This window comes from Phascolarctos cinereus, unplaced genomic scaffold (assembly GCF_003287225.1).
Source record: "Phascolarctos cinereus isolate Bilbo 61053 unplaced genomic scaffold, phaCin_HiC Scaffold_5;HRSCAF=322, whole genome shotgun sequence".
In the NCBI taxonomy this organism is placed as follows: Eukaryota; Metazoa; Chordata; class Mammalia; order Diprotodontia; family Phascolarctidae; genus Phascolarctos; species Phascolarctos cinereus.
In genome coordinates this window covers 32,951,853-32,977,138 of record NW_027555958.1, presented here as the reverse complement: position 1 = coordinate 32,977,138, position 25,286 = coordinate 32,951,853, and the positions used below count along the sequence as shown (strand labels likewise).

General features: G+C 41.5%; 1 protein-coding gene across 1 annotated transcript in view; it reads left to right on the top strand.

Annotated features, from left to right (window-relative positions):
* Positions 1-25,286, top strand: part of EFCAB5 (EF-hand calcium binding domain 5) — a 136,636-nt gene that overhangs the window by 7,541 nt on the left and 103,809 nt on the right. Inside the window, 1 exon segment of the mRNA XM_020963301.2 lies at positions 14,453-15,035. Coding sequence (XP_020818960.1) covers positions 14,453-15,035 — 583 coding nt within the window.

Genomic DNA, 25,286 nt, shown 5'->3' with positions numbered 1-25,286 from the left:
GATTTTACTGGGGCAGCTAGGTGGCCCAGTGGATAGAGTGCTGGGTGTGGAGTTCAGAGGACCTGAATTCAAATCCTCCCTCAAACACATACTAGTTGTGGGACCTTGGGCAGGTCACTTAACCCATTTGCCTCAGTTTCCTCATCTGTCAAATGAGCTAGAGAAGAAAAATGGCAAATTATTCCAATCTCTTTGCCAAGAAAACCCCAAATGAGGTCATGAAGATTCAGACACGAATGAAAACAACTGAACAAAGTTTCCTGAATAAAAGAACAGGGTTAGACTTCTGCTATGGGAATTTTGATTGGGCAGCTGTGTGGAGGATGGATTGGAGCAGGGAGAGATCTGAGTCAGTAAGAGCAGGAGTTAGGGGGCAGCTAGGTGGCACATTGGATAGAGCACCGGCCTTGGAGTCAGGAGGGCCGGAGTTCAAATCCAGTCTCAGATATTTGACACTTACTAGCTGTGTGACCTGGGCAAGTCACTTAACCCTGATTGACTAAAAAAAAAAAGAGCAGGAGTTAGACCACCTCACAGAGGGTCCAGGCCATCTTTGGGCACCTCTGTCAGGAAGGTGTTCCTGATATGGAGCCTGAATTTACCTTATGCATCTTCTCCCCCTTGGTTCTGTCTCCTGGGGCCACACAGAACAAATCCTATTCCTCTTCCCATGACATTCCTTCAGATACTTAAAAATAGCTGTCACAGACCCGCTTGATCTTCTCTTCTCCAGATTAAACATCTCTAGTTCTCTCTCTCTCTCTCTCTCTTTTTTAGGCAATTGGGGTTAAGTGACTTGCCCAGGGTCACACAGCTGGTGTCAAGTGTTTGGTCTGAGGCCGGATTCGAACTTGGGTCCTCCTGACTTCAGGGCAGGCGCTCTATCCACTGCACCACCTAGCTGCCCCAACATCTCTAGTTCTTTCAATCAGTTCTCACCTGACATGAACTCAAGGCCTTTCTCTACCCTGTCCAGCTCAGTAGCACCCTTCTTAAGCTGTGGTACCTAGATCTTAATCCCGTGCTTCAGAGGTGGTTTGACAAGGGCACAGGGCAGTGTAGTACAATTCCCTCCTTATTCCTGGAAGATATACTTCTCTTAATAAAGCCCGAGATCCCATTAGCTCTTTTTCCTTTGTCCCAATTTTATTAAATTCTGTTTTCTTTTTTATTATTATAATTTTTTATTTTTACAAACTTTTTTATTATTATAAACTTGGCAAACATCAACAGATGCGAACATTTTCATATATAAAGAACAGAAAAAGATTTACATGAAACTGCAAAATGCACTAGCTTTCTTGGCTTCCATATTACACGTATGACTCCTATCGGGCTTGCGGTCCACTGAAACCTCCAGATCCTTTTCAGACAAACTACCGGCTAACCACCTCCCTCCCACTCTATATTTGCAAGATTGACTTTTTAACCCAAATGTAAGACTTTACGTTTATCCTTTTCGACTTTTGTCTTACTAGATTCAGCCTAGTTCTCTACCATGTCAGGATCTTTTTGGACTCCCAGCAACTACATCATCCCATACGTTAGCTATCCTCCCAACCTTGTGTTGTTTACAGGTGGGACACGTATGCCCTCTGGTCCTTTATCCAAGTCACTAATAGCAATGTTAACCAGCAGAAAGCCAAGCTCAGATCTCTGGGGGGCTCCCTGGAAGTTCCATGCCAGGCTGCTTGAGACTTCCTCTTTCTCTTTCCTCTGCATTTCCACATCGTGTCTTAACGTTGAGAAATCCTCTTGACAAAGTGAGCCAGCTGACTTCCCCAGGGTTTGTTTTCAGAAGGTGCATCTGCCAGCTCTTTAACTCTTCTGTGTTGATTTCAGACAGTCTAACTAGCAGCTGGCCTCCCCAAAGTTACATGATTCCTGAGGCAAGGAGTGCCTGCTGAGGCCTATTGGAGCTCATTTGTATTTAACGCCCTTTCTGCGGGGGTGGGGCTGGGACTATCACCAGCACAGCCATGACCAGGGGTGGAGAACCAAGTACCAGACAGAGGCTGGTCTGTCCAGGGCCTCTGGGTGGACGAAGGCTCTCTCCTGAGCTCTCATTCATTCTCCTGGAAACATTCCAAAAGTCAATATACAACCCCAGAACTGGCCTGGAGAGAGGCATAGGGACTAGAAAAAGACCTGGGTTCAACAAGCCAGGTCTTAATCTAGGTAACAAGATGGTACCCTGGACAGAGGGCTGGAGGTAGAGGCAGGAAGCTTTCAGTTCAAATGCTGTCTCAGAGGTTGCACCGTGGGCTTAATCGGTTTCAGCCTCAGTTTCCTCATCTGTAAAATGGGGATAGTACTAGTGCCTGCCTTCCGAGGTTGTTGTGAAGATTAACATATTTGTAAAGTGCTTTTTGCACACCCTAAAGCTCTATTTAAATGTTGGCCATTATTATTTACAAACACTAGATCTCCCCTTCTGGAAGAAGCGGCAGAGGTAATAGGGGGTGGGGAGTTGGGAGGAAGGGCTGAAGCAAGCCTCGGGATTATTGCTTAGCAACCTGTAACAGTCAAACACATTGGAGGAAAAGTGGCCGCCTGGATGCCAGACTGAGCACACACGCTAATTCACGGGTGAGTTTTCTAATGAACCTAGGACAGATGGTTATATATTAAACTGCTGCTCATCTGCAGCTCTGCCCTGAAAGCAGGAAGAGAAAGATCTGCCCTGGGGGGAGGGAGGCTGGGGAGGGAAGGCAGAGGGAGAAGCAAGGAAGAGGTGTTCTTTAGACCCGGAGACTTGAATATAATTCATTCTTTGTCCATTGTCTACACAGAAGCATAGCTACAGTGAGTGTGGGTGAGAAGGAGGTACCTTGTGTTCACAAGGAAGGGAAACCCCCTAAGGAAAGCTTGTAGCCTGTTAATAACAAGAGAGTCAACAAGCATTTATTAGGTACTCATGACATACCAACACTAATTATCGCTAGTGTTTACCTGGTACCTCAAGGTTTACAAAGCGCTTTGCGTTTATTATTTAATTTGTTGCTCCCAACAACCCTGGAAGGTAGGTGCATTTTACAGACAAGGAAATTAAAGCAGACAGAGGTTAAGTGACTTGCTTAGGACTGTCCTTGTCATTCAGTCTTTTTATAGTCATGTTTGACTCTTTGCGACCCTCATTTTGGGGCTTTCTTGGCAAAGACACTGGAGTGGTTTGCCATTTCCTTCATTTGGCAGACAGGACACTGAGGCAGACAGGGTTAAGTGACTTGCCCGGGGTCACACAGCTAGGTGGGATCTGAACTCATGAAGATGTGTCTTCCTGATTCCTGTCCCACCTAGCTGCCCTTAGGCACTACCTAGCTGCTTAGGATTACCCAGCAAATAAGTGTCTGGGACAGGATTCAAACTCATTTCTTCCTGACTCCTAAGTCCAACATTCTATTCATTGGGCTACCTAGTGCAGGGGTCTGGTCTAAGAGCTATAGACATAGAGAAAGGCCAAAATAGTCCCTGCCTTAGTTATCAGATGAAGAAATTAAAGCTATCTACAGCCATATGAAAAAATGCTCTAAATCACTATTGATTAGAGAAATGCAAACTAAAACAGCTTTGAGGTGCCACCTCATACCTGTCAGATTGGCCAATATGGCAAAAAAAGAGCAATGATAAAAGTTAGAGAAGATGTGGGAAAATTGGAACACTAATGCATTGTTGGTAGAGTTGTAAGCTGATCCAACATTTCTGGAGAGCAATTTGGAACTATGCCCAAAGGACTATAAAGCTGTGCATGCCCTTTGATGCAGTAATATTGCTACTAGGTCCATATTCCAAAGAGATTTTAAAAGGGGGTGGGAGGAAAAGACCTATTTGTACAAAAATATTTATAGTAGCTCTTTATGTGGTGGCAAAGAATAGGAAATTGAGGGGGTGCCCATCAGTTGGGGAATGGCTGAACAACTTGTGGTACATGAATGGAATGGAATACTATTATGCTATAAAAAGTGATGAGGGGGCAGCTAGGTGGCGCAGTGGATAGAGCACCGGCCCTGAATTCAGGAGGACCTGAGTTGAAATCTGGCCTCAGACACATAACACTTAACTAGCTGTGTGACCCTAGGCAAGTCACTTAACCCCATTGCCTAGCCAAAAAAAAAAAAAGAAGTGATGAGCAAGCATATTTCAGAAAAACCTGGAAAGACTTAGATGAACTGATGCTAAGTGAAGTGAGTGGAACCAGGAGAGCCTTGTAAACAATAACAGCAACATTGTTTGTCGACCGACTTTGTTAGACTTAGCTCTTCTGAGCAATGCAGTGCTCTACGACAATTCTAAAAGACTCATGATGGGAAAATGCAGTCCACATCTAGAGAGAGAGCTATGGAGTCTGAATGCAGATTGAAGCATACTGTTCTCTCTTTTTGCTTTTGTTTTTTCTTTCTCATGATTGCCCCCTTTTAGGTTGATTCTTCTTTTACAACATGACTAATGTGAAAATATGTCTAATATGATTGTACATGTGCAGCCTATATCAGATTGCATGCTGTCTTGGGAAGGGGGCAGAGGAGGGAGAGAAAAAAAATTTGGAACTCAAAATCTTATAAAAGTGAATCTTGAAAACTATCTTTACATGTAATTGGAAAAAATAAAATACTGTTAAGTGGGCAAAAAACACCCAAAAAACAAAAAACAAAAGCAGTCTCTGCCTTCCAGGAGGTCACATTCTAAAGGGGAAAACAAGTTATATAAAACACTAGATAAATACAAAGGGGATGGAAGGTAGTCTCAGAGAAGATCCTGGCAACTTGAGGGGCTAGGAAGGGCCACTTGTAGAGGGTGGTATTGGAACTGTTAAATAAACCCCAATATAAACTTAATGGTGTTGGAGAGGATAAAGCAACCACCTTTCCCCCACTTTCTTGTATCTGACCAGGAGAGCTTGCCTTGGAAAGAGACTCATAAAATTTTGCCCCCTAGCAATTTGGGTCATCCTGCATACAAAATATTGGCTTTTTAAGGGTGTCTACCTAGGCCTTTTGGCTCTCAGATCCAGGTGCCAGGTGGCAGCAATCAGAAAGGACAGTAAAAGGGTTCAGGGCCTCTTGATCTTTGAACCCAATAGCCTTACAAGCTTTTAAATATAGACCCTTGATGTGTTCTTATCATCATTTAAAAGGTAGGTTCCCAGAGTGAGTCTGTACACAAAAGCCTGTTCCCAGATGCTAGATTTCTCATCTCACTCAGCCCCCAAATCCCAGAACCATAAGATTTTGAGGGCAGGAAGTCCTGAATCTATTATGGTTCCACCACACCCAAATACCCTTTCTTAGCACATGAAAGCCAACCAACTGGTCAGTGGAGGCTCTGTTAAAGAGACAAACAAGCATGAAATGAAACCTCTGTTTAAATTCCAAGTCAGGCAAGTTTTGTTCATTATTGAGGAAACGATTATCTTGAAAACATAAACACACCTCCAAAGCCATTTTTTGTCTGCATGTTTGTGAGCCAGTAATAAACTGCAATATCTTATTAATTGGTATTCTCCATTACCCAACACTTCTGAACGTTTTTAGTTCAAAGATAATTGATTTTTATAATGATAACCCGAGGTCATGCAAGGTTGTTAAGCACCTTCTGAATCATTGAAGATGAAATTATGCTCAATGTAGCTTGAATAGTTTAAAATGATTTTTCTTTGCACGTTGGTAATCCATGTGTGCATGACATAGGATGATAGATTTAGAACTAGAAGGCACTTTAGAAGTCATATAGTTCAACCCCCACACACACACACATACATTTTACAGACGGGGAAACCGAAGCCCAGAAATTTAGTGATTTGCCCAAGATCACTATTCAGGGTATGAGTAGCAGAGCCAGCTTTGAAACCTTGTCTGGCTCCAAATCCAGTATGCATTGTGCCTTAGGCCACATGGCCTCCTGTACCAATTTTGATTCTTCAGACATTACAATGTTCCATGCTTCACAGTCATCTGACATCAGTACGGAATGGCAGGATTTGAGAGTTGGAAGGGGCTTCATTGGCCATCTTAGTAAATCCATACAAGTAATGGATTCCCACTATTACATAGCCAAGAAGTTGCTGTCCAGCTTCTGCTTGGAGCCTTCCAAAGACTCAGAACTCATTGTCTCTTGAGGCAACACATTCCATTTACTGGAAGCTCTAATTGTTGGGAAGTTTTTCCTGATATCAAGCCTAAATTTGGTTCTTGGCAACTCCCACCTGTTGCTTCTGGTTTGCCTTCCAGGGCCAAGCAGCACAAGCCTAATCTTTCCTTGACCTGATAGCCCTTTAAATGTTTGAAGAAAGCTTGCACATTCCTCCAGAGTCTCCTTTTCTTCAGGTTAAACATGCCTAGTTCTTTCTACTGATCCTCATAAGCCGTGAAGGGTATGACTCACAAGTCACCACAGCCTTTCTTGGTCTTAAATGCCCTTCTCTGACCAACCTCCAGCTTATCAATGCCCTTCTACTGCGGTGCTTAGGGCTGAACATAATATGCCAGCTAAGGTGGGAGGAGGGCACGGGATGGTGAGTCTTAATGCAGCCCAAGATTGAATTAGCTTTTTTGGTTGCCAAATCACACTGCTGACTCACATCAGGCTTTTAGTCCCTTAAAATCTCAAGATCTTTTTCAGAACCACTAATGTCAAATCATGCCTCTCCCAATCTTATATTTGTAAAGTTGATTTTTTTTTGTAGCCAAGCATAAGACTTTACATTAATTCCTACTGATTTTCATTTAATTAGACTTCGATCAATGTTCTAGCCCAATGGTATCTAATTGAAATAGAAACAAAGGCCACCAAACTGTGTGTAGAGAAACCCACAAGCTGCATGTTGACTTAGAAAACCACAAATTAATATTATCTATGTTTTATTTTATTTATCTTGTTAAATATTTCCCAATTAGATTTTAATGTGGTTCAGTACTGCGCTGAGTGTTGTGGAGGTCATGTGACCTGCCGGCCCAGTGTTTGACATCTCTGCTCTAGCCTATCAGTACCCAGTTGGCTCCGGACTTAGTCATCCAGTGTGTTGGCTGTTCTGGCTGGCTTGATGCCATCTGAAAATTTGATTAACATACCATTTATATCTTTTTCCAAGGCATTAATAAGAACGGTCAATAGCAGAGGGCCAAGAACAGATCCCTGGGGTACTCCATTGTAGATGCCAGCCATATTGGCATTGAACCATTTATCATAGTTTAACTCTATAAGTATGGCTGCCATCCAATCACTTCTGAATCCAACTGATTAGATTATCTTCTAGTCCACATTTATCTTTTCCGTAAGAATAGTAATGAGATACTTTATCAAAAGTTCAGTGATTGAAAAAGCATATATATGCATGCATAAGTTCTAGGCACATATATAGTATACATACAAATATATCTTTGTATAATGCATATATAATCCCATAGTATGAAGCTTTAAACAAAAATATCAAGTGGAGTAGAAATATCAAGAGTAGAAATAGACAGGTATGAATGATCTCGAGATCATTCGAAGAAAATGTGGTTGCATTTAAAGATACGCAGGAAGCTCTCTGATCAGCTCAAATTTTCAGAGACATATATAAATGATGGAGTGTGTGTGTGTGTGTGTGTGTGTGTTTGTGTGTTGGGGAGGAAATCTGCAAATAAGGACAAATACAAGAGTGACATGAATAAGAATAGTGTCAGAAATGAGCCAAGAATTATGCAATGGATATCAAAACCCAAATCTGGCTCTCTAGCTACTTACTACCCATTTTTTTCTTCCTATTTAGCTGCAACTAATTTAGAGGAAGCTAGAAGCCAGGGTCTACCAGGAGAAACAGAGCATCATCTTATGCAGAATCCATATGAAATTGTATGGGAAGTGTGCTGAATTCTGTAAGATTCAGAACCTGGATGTCCTGACTGGGTACCTCTCATCCTGATCACCAGATCTCATCACTTTATTCCCTCTTTGAACAACCCCTGTTTATTGAACCAGTCTCCCAGCTCAGTTCACATCTCTCTGGACATTGATTCCCTTCATTGTATTCATTACAATCTCTTCTAATTCCAAATCTACACTCTGATAATGTCCCAAACTTCTGGGCCCACCTGGGATCTTGTACCATGGAAAGAACGACCTTATCACTCTACCAAAACTGCTCTCTCTAAAGCTACCAATGATCTTTTAGCTGCCAAATCCAATGGCCTTTTCTCAATCCTCATTCTCCTTGACCTCTCTGCAGCCTTTGACACTGCTGATCACCTCTTCCTGCCTGAACCTTTCTTCCCTCCAGGTCTTCAGTACACCCCCTTCTGTCTCCTGGTTCTCCTCCTCCTCCTCCTCCTGACTGTTCCTTCTCCATCTTCTTTGCTGGATCCTCATCCATATCATGCTCACTAACTGTAGGTGTCCCACAAGGCTCTGTCCTGGGTCCTCTTCCCATCTCCCTTTATACTACTTCACTTAGTGATCTCATCCTCTCTGCTGAATTTAATGACCTGATCTATGCTGTCAAAATGATCTTCCTAAAAGCTCAGATTTGACCACGTCACTTTCCTATTCAGTCATCTCCACTGGCTCCCTATCTAATCCAGGATCAAATATAAAATCCTCTGTTTGGCATTCCAAGCCCCTCCTAACTGCCTCCCCCTTTCCATTCTTCTACTTTACACATCACCCTCCCAGCACCTCCCCCCCACCATGTAGATTATGATCCAGTCACACTAGCTTCCTTGCTGTTCCTTGCACGTGACCCTCCATCTCCTGATCTTGGACATTTTCTTTTTTTTAAGGCAATTGGGGTTAAGTGACTTGCTCAGGGTCACACAGCTAGTAAGTGTCAAGTGTTGCCCCAATCTTGGGCATTTTCACTCATGGTCCACCATGCCTAGAATTCTCTCCATCCACATCTCTGCCTCCTGGCTTTCCCAGCTTCCTTCAAATCCCAGCTAAAATCCTTTCTTCCTTCTAAGGAAGCCTTTCCAGATCCCACTTAATTCTAGTGCCTTTCCTGTAAGATTATCTCCAGTTTATCCTGTACATGGCTTCCTTGAACATAATTGGTTGCATGTTTTCTCCCTTTTTAGATTGCGAGCTTCTTGAGGGCAGGGACTGGTCCTTTCCCTCTCTTTGTGTTCCACGTGCTTAGTATAATGCTTGGCACACCATAGGCATTTAATAAAGGTTTATTTACTGTGGAAAAACTCTTGGGGCAGCTAGGTGTCACAGTGGATAGAGCACCAGCCCTGAAATCAGGAGGACCTGAGTTCAAATCCAGCCTCAGACCCAACACTTGACACTTACTAGCTGTGTGACCTTGGGCAAGTCACTTAACCCAAATTGCCCCCCCCCAAAAAAAGCCAAACAAGAAAAACTCTTAAGCATAGCCCATGACCGCTCCCATTCCTAGTTCTGTCTTCCTTGGATGGGATTAGGGAGAACAATATTACTTGGGATAAATTATATCCCAAGGCACTGAAAGAATTTGCAATCCCAGAGAGCTAAAAGGATGAAGAAAATGATTCTTGTTCACACAAATATTTGTAGCAGTTCTTTTTGTTATAACAAAGAACTGGAAACTAAGGGAATGTCCATCAGTTGGGAAGAGTCATGAATGAACACTAGTTGTTTTGAAAAAGGTCTGGGGTTCCTAATGGACTAAAAGCAGTGTGATTTGACACTAAAAAAAAAAAACTAATGTAATCTTGGGACAGGTAGGTAATGCAGTGGATAGAATGCTGGGCCTGAAGTCAGGAAGATTCATCTTCCTGAGTTTAATTCTAGCCTCAGATACTTACTAGCTGTGTGGCTCTGGGCAAGTCACTTAACCCTGTTTGTCTCAGTTTTCTCATCTGTAAAATGAACTGGAGGAGGAAATAGCAAACTACTCTAGTCTGTCTGCCAAGAAAACCCCCAACGGGGTCACAGAGAGGCAGACCTGACTGAAACAATTGAACAACAACAATCTTGGCCTGCATTAAGAGATAATAAGATTATTTGTGGCAAATAAATACTGTTGTTATGCTGGACGAGTTCCCCATCAGCATTCTTACCACTGGCATCCAGTATATTTATTTGCTCCAGGGTTGCCAATTAATTCAAAGATTAGCCTGGGAAAACTATAATTAGGAACGAAAGTCACCACCCACAAAATCATATCGTGCATTGCAAAGCCAAATATAGATGACTTCTGGATTCTCTGGATCGTCATTCTTTTCCTTTTGGGAAAAAAAGAATTAGTTGCATAAGCCTTTAGAAATGAATTGTGAACAGTTACATCGAGGAATAGGGTAGAAAGTGACTGGAGTGTACGTCTTATCCAAAGCTCCTTCACATGGCCAGATGGCAATAATGATTGTGGGGAAAGGCTTTAGAATTCTTTGTTGTTGTCTCTCCCCCCACCAATGTACCATACTCTCGTCATTTTAAGGCCATGGAAACCTTATTGTTATTATTTTAGGTGGCTATGAAGGCTATTGGGTATATAGCACATTGATTTATAACTGTGGTTGATAAGGGATTCTAACCCACTTACAATTCCGTACATTTGTGGCACTGTTGGTGTTGGCATCTAACCCAATTACGAATTGTGCCACCATTGTGCCGAGCAGCCTTAGTAGAGGAACAGATGGAGGAGAGGAGAAGATGGGATGTCACCCTGAGTAGGGCTTCGACAGCGACAATTTGAAGGAATATGAGTGGGTGGGTACTCAGTCCCTAGCCCACAATCATCAGATATTCTGGAATGGAGTCTTGTGCTTCTCCACATCCAGACATAGGTAATCTAGTCCCCTGGGACCTGTAGGGAATGCTACAAATTTGCACAAGATATACCCATCCCCCTCAGTGGGTAATGGTCAAAGGATTATGAATTAATCATTCTCAAGGGGAAAAATGCAAACTTCATAATCTGTGGCAAGAACTGATCAAAGTCTCTAATGAGAGAAATACAAAAGAAAAAACTTTGAGAAACAATATTATAGCCATAAAATTGTCAAAGACAGTTAAAATAATAAAATTCAGTGTTGGCAAGGATGGGGAAAAGGTACTTAGTTATACTGCTGGGTAGAGTTGGGAACTGTATAATTTTGGGGAGAAGTATCTGGTGATATAAATAAATTACTAAAATGGATAAACCCTAGTGATTCCAATAATAATAATAATAATAATAACAGGAATTGAACTTTTAATTTTATTACTATTGAAAACTCCTTCTACCAGTTCAGGTCAGCATCTTCTCTATAACTTAGAGGCTTAAAGACCTTCCTTCTCAGGGTCTCATTTTCTTCACCTGTAAAACTAGAGGGTTAGGAGACTCTTTAAGTATCTTTTCTGCCTCTGAATTCTATTTTACAGATAAATTTGGGCTGAGGTTAAGTGACTTGCTCAGAATTTCATGGTGGTGTCTAAGATGAGAGTTGAACTCGGGTCTTTCTGACTCCAAGTATAGTGCTCTTCTAGGACTATATTGCTGAAGATGCTATTGAAAAGGAGTCTGGATTCCCAAGTCCTGTTCTGACTACACTGCTTATAAAGCCTTTGACAGTCATTTCAGCTCTCAGGGTCTCAGTTTCCTCACCTGTAAAATGGGAGAAGAGGTAGAATTTTGGCCCAAATGGTTTCCCAAATGGAAGCAAGCACCCTAGCTCCCACCTACCTACGCTAGCAAAAACTAAATATTGTACCCAATCGAATAATGATCAAGAAATCCACTGAGAATTAAATGATTTCCTATACCCCAGAACTACAAGGGGAATCAACCAGAAGTCCATGGGTAACAAGAAAGAGCCCGGCTGGCAGGGCCAACATTGATAGGGGCAAATAAATGAACTGTTTCATGTGATCAGAGCCAGGCCAGAGATACTTGTCATCTGCAAGGGTTTGTATGTGGTGGCAGTGAGAATGGAGGGCTCCTTTGAGAAGCCCCAGGGTGGCTGAGAACAGATGGGGAGGGACCTTTGATGTGACACTTTGGATACAGTAGCACTCAGACCAGAAGCCCCCTGTCCCACAGGCTCCCAGGTCCCGAGCACTCTGACCTGAGATGCCACGAAGGGTTCAAACTCTGAGCCTCAGAGATCCAGAATGGCCTAATCTCAGGAGGTAGAGGTTAGTGTGGGGGTCTGAGGGAACCCAAGTAAGACTATAATGGTCCCCCCACCCACCAAGGAAGACTTAGGTTTATCCTGAGCGAGGCTCTGAATTTTTCAGTGCCCCAACCAGCTCTCTTAAACTATGAACTGCAGAACAGATTCCAATCTGTATTGTTAGGAGTTTCCTTACTGAGAGTTCCCCAGACCAATTAAATCGCCAATCCATATTTCCGCCTCACCTCCTAAAAAGTTTTTACATGGGGCAGCTAGGTGGCACAGTGGATAGAGCACCAGCCCTGGAGTCAAGAGGACCTGAGTTCAAATTCAGCTTCAGACACATAACACTCACTAACTGTGTGACCCTGGGCAAGTCACTTAACCCTGGTTGCCTCACCAAAAAAAAAAAGTTTTTACATAGGATCATAGAGGTAGAGCAGTAAGAAACCTTGGATACCAACTAGTCCTGCAGAGCAATAGAGGCCCAGAAAGATTGATTTGTCCAATATCACACAGATAGTATGGATCAGAAGCAGAATTTGAACCCAGGTCCTTTGATGCCAGCACTTTAGGTGATTTCCACTATCCCATGCTGCTGTTTTTCTGAGCCATTTTTCTTTCCATATTTCTCTCTATCCTCTAAGCTTTGCCATTTTATGGCTGAATCATATTCCACTGCATTGGTGTGTGTAGGCAAAGTGGGGTGTCAGGATTAGAATGCTGGACTTGGATTTGGATAGGTGAGTTCAAATCTGTCTGTAACACCTACTAACTCTAGGACCCCAAGCAAGTTTTGTAACCTCCAGAAGCCTCAGCCAGCTATTTAGAAGGCATCTACTGAAAACATCTGGCAGATGCTTTGGTGAAAGGGATTCCCCAAGGTGTCAGATTCACACATCCTTCATCTATTTTCATATACTGAAAAGTCATATTGGGCAGGACCTCCTATGGTGAGGACATTGTCAAGAATCACACAAGATCAATCAGTAAACATTTATTAAGCACCTACTGTGTTCCAGACTCCATGCTAATCATTGGAGATACAAAAAGAAGCATAAGAAAGGCCCTGCCCTCAAGGAGCTTACAATCTAACAGGAGAGGGAAGAGACAGCATACAGACAGATGTGTGTGTGTGTGTGTATGTATCAAGCTATATGCAGAATAAATAGAAGATAATTAATACAGGGAAGGCACTGGCATTAAGAAGGGCTGGGGAAGCCTCCCTATAGGTGAGCAGTAAAGGTACTATTCCACACTTAAACCTCTATTTAAAAGCAATGAAATAAAATAAATGTATAGATAGGAAAGGGATTAGAGGAGGATCAGCTCAAAGAAGATGTTATTGTTATTATTTTGTTAAATGTTGCATATTTCCCTTTTTTATTCAATTGCAGATAATTTTGAATTTATGATATTATGTATAATCTTTTCCCTCATTTTATTTACTTGTTTTTTTAAGGCTAAAATACATATTTTTTAAAAAGTCATCAGGGGCAGCTAGGTGGTACAGCGGATAGAGCACCCGCCCTGGATTCAGGAAGACCTGAATTCAAATCTGGCCTCAGATACTTGACACTTACTAGCTGTGTGACCTTGGGCAAGTCACTTCACCCCATTGCCTTGCAAAAAAAAAAGTCACCAATGGGGTGATGTCAATGTAGTGGGAGTCAAATCACTGGGGGCCTGGTCCAACTGGACCAGATACTAGTTGTGGCTTTTGTCAAGACTTCTCTGGGCCTCATCTCAGTTCCCTCCTATGTCAAATGAGGGATTCCATCTAGAGGCTTTCTACAGACACATTGCACTAAACGTGCTTATACAAACATGAGCATCAGGACATACACAGCCTCTGCCACTACCTGGGTGATCTTGGACAAGTCACCTAACCTCCCTGGGCCTCAGTTTCCTCAGCTGTAAAATGAGGGTGTTAGACTTGATGGCTTCCATATTTCCTTGTAGCTCTAATATTTTGAGTCTAAATCTGGAAAAGGAAAATTTTCTAGGAAAGCAGGAAAACATAGACACTAAAGAAGAACTTGAGCTAACTAAAGAACTGGAATTCAACTGATCAGTAAACACTTATTAAATGTCTAGTACGTGCCAGGCACATAGCTTAGCACACTAAGAACTGGGGATACAAAAAAAAGAGGCAAAAGATAGTCCTCGCCCTCGAGGAGTTTAATGGACTGAAGAAAAGCTCGAGGAAAACTTCCAGTAGTTAATAGAACCATGTTTTATCTACATGGAAAATGAAAGTGGCTGGAGATATGAGGGTAGGAGGAAATCCTTTTAAACGGTCATCTTTTATCTGGGTGGGAAAACCTTTTTCTTGAGCAATCTTTTACAATTGCATGATTTCATTTCTATCCCTGACTTCCTGCTTGTTGTTGTCTTCCCAGAAGAAAAAGTACAAGAAGATGATGTGAAAGAGATGCCTCAGTCTGTTTCAGAAAGTGTATCCGTGTTAGTGAGAGCAGATGCTCCTGAATTGGGGACATCAGAGAGTGTGGCTTTGAACACAGAGGAACCTGCAGACGTGATAGAAAGCATGTTTCCATGGAGGGACAATTTCTTTGAAAAAATTGAGAAAAGATCCATAGCCATGCAGAATAATGTAATCAATAAGTTTCTCCTGCAAAAGGAACTAGACAAAAAGATGGATAAAAAGTTCCCTTTGGATGACTTGGCCAATGAATGGTTAAATGATGACAAAAGGACATTGGATACTCAAACCTATTTACTTGAAAAGCTGTTGCCTACACTGATGCCAGGGGTTGAAAAAATGTTAATGGAAGTGGAAAAGAGGAAGCTTTTGGGATTGAATAGGAGGACCAATTTTAATCCGATTAATTATCTGGGGGAATACCTGATGAGACATAACCCCAAATATCAAAAAGAATTACCAGAATCTAGTTATCTGAAAGCAATGAAAAATGTCACGAAGGAGATGAAAACCCGAATTCCTGACACTCCCTTCAATAGGTGAGTTTTGGTATGTTTTCTAGGATGGTTGATCGCCTTCTGCCAAAATAAAAACAAAAAACAAAAACTGGGAAGGTGGGGATTATCTAAGTCAAACATGCTGATTAGCATATTCCTAATAGCCGAGAGCCTGAAAGAAATGATTCTTTATTGATTTGATAAGAATGATTTTGATGGCATAGAATGATGGAAAGATATTTGGATTTGGAGTCCTGTTCTCACTCCCTGCTTTCTGTGTAAGCTTGGGAGTTAATTCTGTTTCTCATCTATAAAATGGGGGGTTCTTTGCCTGATCCAGCCTATGTGCCCAGCACTGAAGAGCACAGCAGCTTATGTTTATATAGCACTTTATGGCCATAGAGCACTTTCTATTCATTATCTCAATTACTTTGTTCTTTACAATAATCTTTTGAGGTTTCAGGATCATAGATTTAAGGTTTGAGGGATACTTTGAAGCCATCCAGTCCAAACCCCTCATTTTACAGATGAAGAAACTGAGCCCCATAGAGTTTAAGGGACTTGCCCAGGGTCACAAGATCCTCGGACTCTAAATTCATCATTCAATATCACAAGTATTATTATTCCCATTTTACAGATAGAAAAACTGAGGTTCACAGAGGTTAGATGACTTCACAGAGGTCACATAGTTAAATATTAGAGTCAGGACTTGAACCCATGTTTTATGACTCCCTGTTCTGCTATATCTACTTTTTCTCTAGAATACAGATGAATATAAAATGTTTTCCATACCCTCAAGGAGCATATCTTGTCAGAGAGACAAGATTTATATGCATAAAACAGCATGATAGCAATTCAGTTCAATAAACATTCATCACATGCCTCACTTGTGCATGACACTCTGCTAGGCCCTAAATGAAACTGTCCTTGTCCTTAAGGAACTTACATCCTATTTGGGGAGATAGGAGGTAACAGGAACATGACACATGCACAGACTGGGACAATTCAAGAGAGGCAAGGGGAGATGTGACCAGGGCTCTGGGGATGGTTGAAAAGGTAGAGAGCATAGCAGGGCAGGTAGGTGGCGCCATAGTGCACAGAGCCCTGGGCCTGGAGTCAGGAGGACCTGAGTTCGAGTGTGACCTCAGACACTTCCTGGCTGTAGGACCCTGGGCAAGTCATTTCACCCCGCTTGCCTCAGTTTCCTTATCCGTAAAATGAGCTAGAGAAGGAAATGGCAAACCATTCCAGTATCTCTGTGTATATAATAATTATGTGTATATAATAATGATAACAAAAATGATTTAACTTTTATATAGTACTTATCCCCATTTTCCTGATTAAGAAACTGAGCCAAACAGAGGTTAAATGACTTGCCCAAGGTCACATAGTATCTGAGACCTGATTTGATCTCAGGTCTTCCTAACTCCAGGCCCAGGACTGCACCCACTGTGCGACCTACACTAGGCCCATAACTAGAGCTTGGCTATCAAGCCTGACTTGCAGTTTGTTGTTTAACCCTCCAAACTACACTAACTCGATTTGCAGATGCAAGACCCCTCACCTGCTCCCCGTCAGGAAGAGAATCATGGAAGAGATGAGGTGTGAGCCAGGATGACCAAGATCTGGATAGCAGGAATGGAGGGAGGGGGAAGGGCTTTTCAGACGGGGGGGGACCCGAAGGAGCCAACAGATGCATGTGAGATGAAACGTGGAGTTTTCATGGAACAGTGAAGAAATTGGTCCACTTAGAAGAGAAGTTTTTTCTTGCATCTGTTTTAGAGAGACGTGAGGATATCTAACTAGGTAAGAGACAAATTCTGGAGGGCTTTGAACACGAGTCTGAGAAGTGTGGTCTTTAACCCATAGATGATGGAGACAGCATGGTATAGTGGAAAGAAAATTGATTTTGGACTCAGGAATCAGAAGCCTATGTTTGAATCTCACCTTGAAAATCATTCCTTATGTAACCACAGACAGATCTCCTAACCTCTTGGAGCCTCCGTTTACCTATCTATAAAATGACAGTGTTGGACTAGACAATCACTGAGTCCCTTCCAGCTCTAGATTTGATTCTATGACCTCTGAGCAGCAGAATTGTGCAGTGCATGGCATTTTAGAAAAATTAATTTGATAGCATTGAATGAGAATAAGACTGGATAATCAGATCATGTCCCTGTCCTGAGACTCAGTTTCTTCTTGGACTGTATCACTAAAATTCATTTCAACTCTGAAAAAAAAAACCAAGCAAAAATCTAAGACTCTTAACGTACCACCAGCCTTCCCTTTGGATAGCATCTTCTAATACAGCTAGGTCCTAATCAGTGTAAGTAATGAATCCCCTAAAATAGCTGTATGTATTAGAATTCACACTACCTAAAGTTATGATTATGTAAAATAACTCCAATGGAAATATGTGATGTGAGTCCAAATAATGTGACCACAGGATTCATCATTTGAACTATTTTGGACCTAGCTGCATTCAGCCCATCCCCAAAGGTGACCCACATGGGTCACTTTTGTACTTTAACCCTGGATTCCTTTCTGTTGGACAAACCAAGCTATTTGGAAGCTTCAACAGCAACAGTTCCCATGGAACTAGATCATGGGATCCTTGGCCTGGCAGGGACCCTAAAGGCCATCAAAGTCCAGCCCTCTCATTTTAAAGATGGGTTGGCTGAAGCCCATAGATCAAGTGACTTATCCAAGGTGACAAAGAGCAAATGAAAGAGGCAGTTACAAACCACCCCGACTCTCTGACCCTATAGACCATGCTTTCTCTACTCTACCACATTGCCTTTTGTGAGGCATACCTCCCTCTGCCGTCAAGTCAGAGCTAACCTTGCACATTGGTTGTAGGTGAGAACTTAGAACTTTTATTCTTAGCTAGAGACCAGATCTCGGGAGTTTTGATACTAGTGCCAGCAACATGCAGGGAGCTGTATCATCAAATTGAATAAGTAACTTGAAGAACATTTTCTCCTACCATCTGTTCTTATGGAGTAATGAATTAGATTTATACTTAGTCCTATCTGCATAAATAACACCTACAATTTAAGAACTGGTTTCATGAAATTTAAATCAATATGTTGACAAACACTGCCCACCTATGTGTTGAAATATAGCCTATGAAAGTTCCTCCTGAGGAGATAAATATGGTTAAATAACAGCACAATCCTATTTCAGATGCAATCATGCAGAATGGCAGAGATAGGAGGGACCTCAGACATCATGTAGTCCAATCTTTTCATTTTATAGATGAGGAAACTGAGATCGAGGGTGAAGTGATTGGTCTAAGGATCATGTGTTACTAGAGCTGGAAGTGACCTTAGTGATTGATCATCTGGATTAACCCCTCCATTTTAGAGATGAAGAAACTGAGGCCCAAGGAGGTTAAACAACCTGCTGGGACTATTGAAAGATCTCTTACTAGGATTCCCATCTTCAAATCTTTTCCTGCTCTAATCCATCTTCACACAGAGGCTGAAAGAATCTTCCTAAAGCATGGGTATGACCATGTCACCCTCTCCCTCAGGAACCTTTGTTGGCTCCCTCTTGCCTCCAGGATAAAAAACATACTACTTAGCTTGGCATTTAAAACCCTTCACAGGGGCAGCTAGGTGGCGCAATGGATAGAGCACTGGCCCTGAAGTCAGGAGGACCTGAGTTCAAATCCGGCCTCAGACCAAACACTTGGCATGTACTAGCTGTGTGACCTTGGGCAAGTCACTTAACCCCTATTGCCTCACTCAAATAAAATAAAATAAAACCCTTCACAGTCAGCCTCAAGACTGCCTTAGACTTACTGCACATTATTCTCTGTTTCTGCCTCTAAGCCCAGCACTCTACCTACTGCGCCACCTAGCTGCCCAATTTCCCTTACTCTAGATTTCAGCCAAATTTGCCCACTTGTGACTCTCTAAATATGACATTCCTCTCCCACCTCCAAGCCTTTGTATAAGCTATTCCTATGCCGGGACTGCCCTGCCTTACTTCTACTCCTTAGAATCCTTACCTTCCTTCAAAGCTCAGCTAAGGTTCCATCTCCTTCTTGAAGCCTGTCTGGATCTCTGTCTCTCTGTCTATCTCTCTGTCTCTCTTTCTGTCTGTCCCTCCGTGTTTCTCTGTCTCTCCAGCCCCCTCCACTCAAGTTATCATGTATATGCTTACTTGTTTACATATTACAACCCCACTATACAATATAGGCTTTGAAAGGAAAGATTGTTTTTGATTTTGTCTTTACATCTCAAATGTCAACATCAAAGCAGAATGATTTAATGGTTAGAAACCTGACCTTGAAGCCCAGAAAGAACTGAGTCAAAATCCTGCCTTTGACATACACTTAACCTCTCAAGGCTCTGGGCAACTGATAGAAGTCCCAGAGAAAGTGCCAGCCTGCCTAGGTAGAGGAAATTTCCTCATCTGAGAGTTTCCAATGCTGATGAAATCACAAATCCAGCCTCAAAGTGCCACAGCTGGATAAAAGTGAAGAACTCAATTCTTTTGACTCTTTCAGGGCTCTTTATGCCAAATGTAGAGATAAGTAAGATTCATGGAATACCTAAAATAGTTGTAGTCCGAGTTAACAATATCTGTGGCAGGAATAGGAATGAGCCCACTAAATGTCTACTTTGGTTTCCTTCTCAGAGCAAGAGTGATAGCACAAGATCATTCATTTGCCTCACTCAGGTCACTCTGAATGCTGGGAGAATCAGCCATTCTTTGCCAGGGACATTGTTTTTACTTGGACAAATACTTTTTTCTGGGAAGCCTTTGAGAGAGTCGGAGTAATTAAGGATGCTCTCCCAGGCTAGATGGATGAGATTAGAGCTTCATCTCTCTATGGCAATAATCCAGAATCTGCATGTCAACAGATGGCAGAGTCAGGCGATTTTGTCAAATGTTCGGCGATTGTGGGGATGCTGCTCGTGGCAGCATGTTCTCCTGCCTGGTGCCTGCTGGCTTGCAGTTCAGGTGCCCGGGTTTTGTAATAGAAAATGGTGAGGCTTTAAAAAAAATTCCGAAATAACCGATCACTTGCGTTTTCCCCAGTCTAACCCAAGGTGGAGGAGGAGGTTGGAAATAGAGGTCTTCAAGTTAATTAGCATCAAAGAAAAAAGGTTGCATTCCCTTTGGGAACCATTGGTCCCAATTGATTTTGACTTTTTTTCTTTTTTGGCTATCACTGCCTTATCTTTAGGCAATATCATTAAATTGTGCAATTACCTTAAATTAAACCCTCTAGTTCTTTGGAATTCTTGGTTGCCAGCCTTTGAGTACGAACATGAACAAAAAGAGAATCATCTCTAATTTGTATCCAAAGACAGTACATCTTTGCTCACTTAGAACAGCTTTCATAGCATGACCTAGCTATTTTCAGAAACAAAATATCACTACATGATGCCGAGTTCTGATATTTGATACCCTTAGAGTGCTTTTGGCCATGGGCCTTGACAGATGGGTCCAGAACTCTTGTCACTCCCCCCAACACTAAAGCTGCTTTTATCTGTCTAGGGCCTCTCTTATTAAAGGGAAAACCGATCTGAGGAGCCATTTAGTACCTTAGTGTAAATCAGTTTAATGAATTAGTCTACCAAGAATATTTAAAGGGGGGGGGGGGATAAAGTACAAAGTGCACAGCAGAGAACAAAAGAAGACCAACAAGGAAGCAAAGAAAAGCTGGGCAGCGTTCAAAATAACTTGTAGTATTTATCATGTAGGTTTCCTTGAAATGGAAATTTATTGTGAATCCTCTCTTGTGATCTGCTGTGTACATGGCAATGTTTCCTTTTTCTTTTGTTATTTTGTATTTAAGTTGAAAATAAAAAAATTTACCAAAAATTACCAAAAAGAAAGAATATTTAAAGCAGAGAAATCCATAGGAATGTCTATCTAATGGTAGAATTTCATGTATTGGACACTGAATTGGAGTGATGCCATTCTGGTAGCCTCTGACTAGTGGATAGAATGCTGAACTCTGAGTAGGAAGACCTGAGTTCAAAATTTGCCTCTGGCTGACCCTAAGCCTTTTTGAGCCTCAGTTTCCTCATCTGCAAAAAGGAGATAACTCTAGCACCTACTTCACAAGGTCATTATAAGGATCAAATGAAACCTTCAAGTGCTGTACATAAGTGCTAACTGTTAGTTGTATTAGTTATACCACTAAAATGAAGCCTCCAAGTGTTTGTTACATGATGGAGCCTTTATTTCTTCAGTGATAACTTTATCTGCACTTTTTTTTTTTTGGTGAGGAAGTAGTCAATTTCATCACTGGGATTGGGCTGCAATCTATTGATCTCTCCATGAGGCTTTCCTCTGCTGTTTGATTGATCCACCGGTTTGATTCCTCAGAGACTGTGGCATTCTGGGATATGCCATCCGGTAGTATCACTTGAAGAAGAGTCAAAAAGAGGGGGTTTTGTTTCAGACAGAACTTTGGGTTCCCTGAAAATGCTGCACAATGTCCCAAATACATTTCCTTCTGGGTCCAGCTCATCATCTCCTTCCTATAGACGTGAACCCAAACCCGTTATCTATCTGCTTCATCTGTGGGATGGACTAGCTTTTTGGCTGTCCTTCCAAATGGACATCATACATATGTTTTTCATCCGTTTGGTTTTTGCTGTGTAGATAGTTGGGCCAAACTCTTTTTGAATGATTATGGATCTAACTTAGGAGGTTCTATACTGCTCAAGGGCTTAAAATAAGTCACATGACACAATCTGCCAACAAGAGCATTTGAAGAACCTCACCAATGAATCCTTCTTTCACTGAGACTATTCCAGGGGACCTCCATTACAACTTCAAACAATGAACCCATATCTCCCTCTTTCATGGCTTCCTTGATATAGAAGACAGCATGGTATAATGGAGGCAAGGAAGATCTGGGTTCAAGTGCTGTCTAGTGCCCCCCGGCAACTCTTTGAGGCTGTAAGTTGCAGAGAAGGTGTCATCCTGCCGAGTATAAGGACCTCCTCACCCTGGAGTTCCCTATACAATCACCATGATTGAATACCCTTGGCATATTATTAATATATTGATATTAAACATTAGGACTCTGGAATAAAATCATTACTACTGTGTCTTTTTGAGGACTTTATAATGATATTAACATGTTCACGAATGATGCCTTGTTGGAAAAGAACCTTAGAGATGGTATTTTGCTTTACCGATTCAAATGCTTTTTAATAATAATAACAACAATAATAATAGCCACTGTTTATTTGTGCTTTAAGATTTGTAAAGCACTTCACATATGTTATCTTATTAGAGCTGATTTACAGATTTGGAAAATGAGACACAGAGAGGTTACATTATTTGCCCATAGTCACACAGCTAGTGAACGTCTGAGGTGTAATGCCAATTCAGGTCTTTTGGACGCCAACTGCAGCACTCTATCCACCATGCCAGCTGCCTAGCTTAAAAATGTCCCTTAAAAAAAGGTCAACCAACAGCAAATGCTGTAGGGCCTTATATTCACTGTACCTTTCAGTCAATCGTGTGACAGTAACGGTCTGCTTTAGAATATTGTTTGTAAAAAGCCTGCCTCATCTCTTCTTTCATCTTTATCAAGAACGCTTTTGATACATATGTAAATTATTCTCATAAATTTTACAGAGATGATGAGATAGTAGGTGTATATACCAGTAGTTACTGACATCTTTTTGATAACGTTTTCTCAATAGTAATAATGTCCATGATTTTTGCCATTCTCTTTCGTATATCTTAAGAATCTGTTCCTCATTTCCCTCAAAATGGCACTGCCTCCACCATAGGCCCACTCTGTGTATTTTTAATTTGGTCCAACTACCCTTACAATATGTTTTCTGTAATGAAATTGGGAATTTAGAGATTGTGACGCTGGAGTCCAAAAGCGGAAGCTTCACTGTCACTGCTGGAGAAAATAGATTCTTGTAGAACTCTCAACAGACTTTTTTTTTTAAATCTCTGACCTGTTTTTCTCCTTCCAGTTTCATTCTTAAACATTCTTGTAATAACCTGGTGTAATTGGGTCTCATTCCAAGCTTTCTGAAAACTTGGTTTTCCCTCTCCTGTTTTTATTGTTTTAGGAGGCAGTGCTGCTTCTTTGTAAAATTTTGCTAATGAGTTTATATTCTAAATCAGCATTTCCCAGGATCATTGATCTGCTCCACTTGACAAGGAGGTATCAATTTGCTGGATGCAGAGATTTCATAAGATCATAGATACAGAGCTGGAAGGGATCTTAGAAGTTATCAGATCCAACATCCTCATCTCACAGATGGGGAAAATGAGGCCCAGAGAAGCCAAGAGGCTTGTTGCTAGGAGGAAGGTGGGGAGACTTATCACAGAGGTAGCAAGTGGCAGAGCAAGGTTCATAGGTTCTTTTGGTTTTCCTGTTGTGGTCATTGCTTCGCATCACTTGAGCTCCCACAGCAAGCAATGGTAGTCTATGCTGATATCTGTTCCTTTGCCCATTTCCCATTCTTTGGTACCAATAGTTTATTTGAATACATTGAATTGAAGCTGTTTTAGTTATATACCATATCTTCTCATTTTCTTCTTCTAATTTTGTGTTGCATTGGTACCCCTTTTTTAAGCGGTACACCAGAAAAAGAAGGTCCCCTAGCACTTTGGGTGAACCTCATGTGGAGTATTTTGGGGTTGTAGTTTGTACCATTGGAAAGAATATTCTTGATGATGAGATTACAGATAAATTGAAGCTAATAAATGCAAGCCAAAAATGAAGCTGGTTATAGGCCACACTCAATTTTTAGGCAGATTTGGAGGAGCCAATATCCAAGGAATGAATCAAGCACTTATTAAGCACCTATGTATGCCAGGCAATGTGTTTGGTTCTAGTGCTACAAAGACAAGAATGAAATAGCTTCTGCCCTCAAGGAGCTTACTTTCTATTCAGACTAATATAATTGTGGGATGCAGAACCCTCCCTATATTCCTCAAACTTCAATACAGATGACTGCCTTTTCTATGCTAGTTCTGATATAGAAGCTATAAAATGTATCAGGCTTGTAGCAGAAAGGTAGGTCTAGAATTCCTAAGGTCAGAAATGGGATTTGCCAACATCTTCTAATCTCTGGGGAGTCTGTGATGAACCTAGAAATGTGGCTTAGAGATTTTTTCCTCCTCAGTCTAGTTTATCAACCTTCTAGGACTAGTAATAGACTATTGAATATGAATATGAATGTGTACTCAGTGCAAATAGGGACAAATCGTGGAAAGATTATTTTTAAAAACCACTTTCTCTGTGACAACTAATTGGAAGAGAAAGACGTCAGTCTGAATGACTACCCTTGACGCCTCAGTTTTTAAGGATATGCATGTAGTTCCCCTAGCCAGCTGAGAATGAGATGCTGCCAACAAATATGAGAGCAGCTTCTGTCGAGCTCATATGGAGTGACAAACCACATTCACTGGGGGTGTTTCTATTAGAAATGTGGCATCTCTGACTCTGGGGATGCGAAGAAAAGGAGCAAAGGCCCCTCTACTTGTCCACATACTCCTGTAGGTGATGAACTTGCTGCATTGCAGAAAACCTTGGTCTAGTGGATTAATTAATTCTTGGAAGATATAAGTACAAAGACTTGGCAAGTCAAAGAGAACATCTCATCCATGTGTGGATCTCCCCAGTAACTGCATCCCACAATTGTGACTTCCTAGACAGATGTCTGTCTGCTCATACTGTAAGCCAGCTGATACTCAACGCTGAGCCAAGGCCTCGTGCTTGCCTTATATCAGGAAATCCCATCAATGCTTACTCTAGCAATATCCTTAGCTGTCAATCATCTTGTCAATCTGTTCTAAATATCAGTCTTTCCTGAATCCAGTAAAGCTGAAATTATGCTAAGAAGAGTGAGTGGGTAAGCAGAAGAAATACTTTAAAATTAATTTTGGGGATTTTTTTTGGTTATTAACATGAAAATCATTTCTGCATATACTGCGTATCCCAGTGAACTTTCATTTGTGATGTATATATGGCATGATGGGCATCCCTCTGTCACATAGGGGGCCCTCAGAATATCTACCCCATATTCAAAGTACTATATAGCTTCTTATTCACTCAAAATGATAGTTTATGAGCCCCCACTGGTGTTTTTTTCAATTTTTCATTAGTCAGCCAGAGGAAAGATACTATTCAAAGCAAAGGCATTTTTTAAAATGGTAGAGAAAGATAATTTGTAAAGAAAATCTCCCCCCCCCCAAAAAACCCCACTAGGGCATGTTCTCCTATAAATAAGCCCTGAATCCCTGAAAAGAGTAAGCCTGTACAAAGATCCTGCGTCCGAGGTCCCT